At 36.7% G+C, this 1,946-nt stretch overlaps 1 protein-coding gene across 1 annotated transcript; it reads right to left on the bottom strand.

Moving 5' to 3' along the window:
- Positions 1 to 491: 491 nt before the first annotated feature.
- On the bottom strand, positions 492 to 1,942 carry MS3_00001007 (uncharacterized protein). The gene has a single exon (XM_051208549.1). The coding sequence runs from the start codon at positions 1,833 to 1,835 to the stop codon at positions 1,506 to 1,508; it is 330 nt and encodes a 109-aa protein (XP_051064108.1). The 5' UTR covers positions 1,836 to 1,942; the 3' UTR covers positions 492 to 1,505.
- Between the last annotated feature and the right edge of the window lie 4 nt (positions 1,943 to 1,946).

Below are 1,946 nucleotides of genomic sequence, written 5' to 3'. Positions count from 1 at the left end.
ACTGTCCATTCCCATCTTTGTCGTGCCACACACCGTCTACAACCAGTCACTATTGTGTGCCCAAACTGATCACATGATCAGTGATCAATCAACACTTCAATAGGTTACACCACAACAACACCATCGCTCACTACCTCAAAAACTCATCCATCCACGCATTCACACGCTCGCTCGCTCGCTCAATCAATCAATCAATCAATCAATCAATCAATCAATCAATCACACACACACACACATAAACCAAAATACAAATACTAATCGCCTATAAATCATCGTCACTCACATACAATCTGCTTGGATATTCGAATCCCATCAGTCCGTAAGCAATCACGGTGTTCTCCAACAATCCACCTACACTCAATCCAATATCCACCAAATCACACACTCATTTACAGTTTTACACACGCTCACGTACACACATTTTCCCATATACAGCTGTATGAAGAAACTCACCGCTATAGGGATCGAGATAAACAAATACACAAGTCAAATATTCGATCACGGAACAGTCGCAATTCCACAAATCAATCACCTCCTGAAATTCATACATGTGTCTCACTATGACACAGAATACACTGTCAGTATTCTCAACCAAGAGTCCACTGCATTCTGCCTATCCAATACACCATGCACCATTCATTCATCATCTACCAAATTCATACACATACAACAACCTCCATATACACTTTCCCATGTATCCACCTATCAATCACTCTGACTATCTCATCATTGTTTGCGTTTGTCGACACCAAATCTAATTTGCACACTACTGTCATTCACCTCCTCCTTCTCGTTTACCACAACTTCCATAACAATCCAGTGTCAACACCAGTATCAAACTGATTCCAATCACACTACTCTCATACCATACATCAATATCATAGCCGACACATTTATATAAGTGTAGTAATAAACACGTAAACGCGAACATTTTTTAGACGCACGGAAGAGGTAACACCTACATTTGATTGTGTTGCGCATCATTTGGCGTCTTGTTATGCGTTATGAAATAGATAATTTATTGATTATCATATTTTCGTTATTCTTAATTTTTGGTAATAGCATTTGTAAGCGATAGATTGCGTTGTTGTGCCCATGATCTACTCTAGGAATGTTTGTATACGAATGTTGAGTCTATCGAATGGACTGTGTGTTTGTTTGTTGTTTATTAGAAATAAAATTGTTTTATTTTATATCTAGCAATTTATTCACATTCATGTTATATGTGGAGGATACTTTTGGTGTCCTCATCGACCCTGTTGTCGATATTCATCATTATTTGATCTAGTAGTTGTTATATCACGTAGTTCATTCATCGTATATAATGGTTTAACGTAATTTACTCCCGTCGAAATTTCAATTGCTCTGCCTTAATTCTTGTTGGTATGTCGACGATCTTCGGGAACATCAAATATTTTGTCTTTTGATAGAGATCCAAATATTTCAGAACTTCGTTAGTGCTTGTCAAACGTATTAACAGGTGTTTATCTGATATCTAACAATATTTAAATGAGCTGAAGCACTCCAACCTTTAACACCAAAATTTTTATTACTAGTTCTTTGAGTAGTACTTCAATACTTTCATATCTACCATCAAATTTTATACATATATCGACTATGAAACCTTTGCCTAGGGGTTTATGATTAATATAATTAACAATGAGATTTACAGATGAATTCACCTCAGGCAACGGAGACAGGGTAGTTTCATGTCCTGTCTCGTTTAAATATATTGCATTCTCTATACTCTTATTTATGTCCGAACAAGGTAACAAAGGTATGAATATAGAACAGAGTTGTGTATTGTCGACTTCATATTGAAACTTCAACCGCATCACCCATATGCAGCAAACCAAAACCCAAGATCGCCTGCGTAGATGGTATTATATTACTGAATTTACAATGCACTACAAACCAGTAGTGGACCCCAATAAAAGAATCTATTC

The sequence above is a fragment of the Schistosoma haematobium genome, assembly GCF_000699445.3.
Source record: "Schistosoma haematobium chromosome Unknown HiC_scaffold_170, whole genome shotgun sequence".
In the NCBI taxonomy this organism is placed as follows: domain Eukaryota; kingdom Metazoa; phylum Platyhelminthes; class Trematoda; order Strigeidida; family Schistosomatidae; genus Schistosoma; species Schistosoma haematobium.
The sequence above is the reverse complement of the archived record's forward strand: the minus strand, read 5'-3'. Positions and strand labels throughout refer to the sequence as shown.

Bases quoted from the DNA above. Each gene is read 5' to 3' on its own strand.
- MS3_00001007 (XM_051208549.1), bottom strand. From the start codon at position 1,835: ATGCGGTTGAAGTTTCAATATGAAGTCGACAATACACAACTCTGTTCT.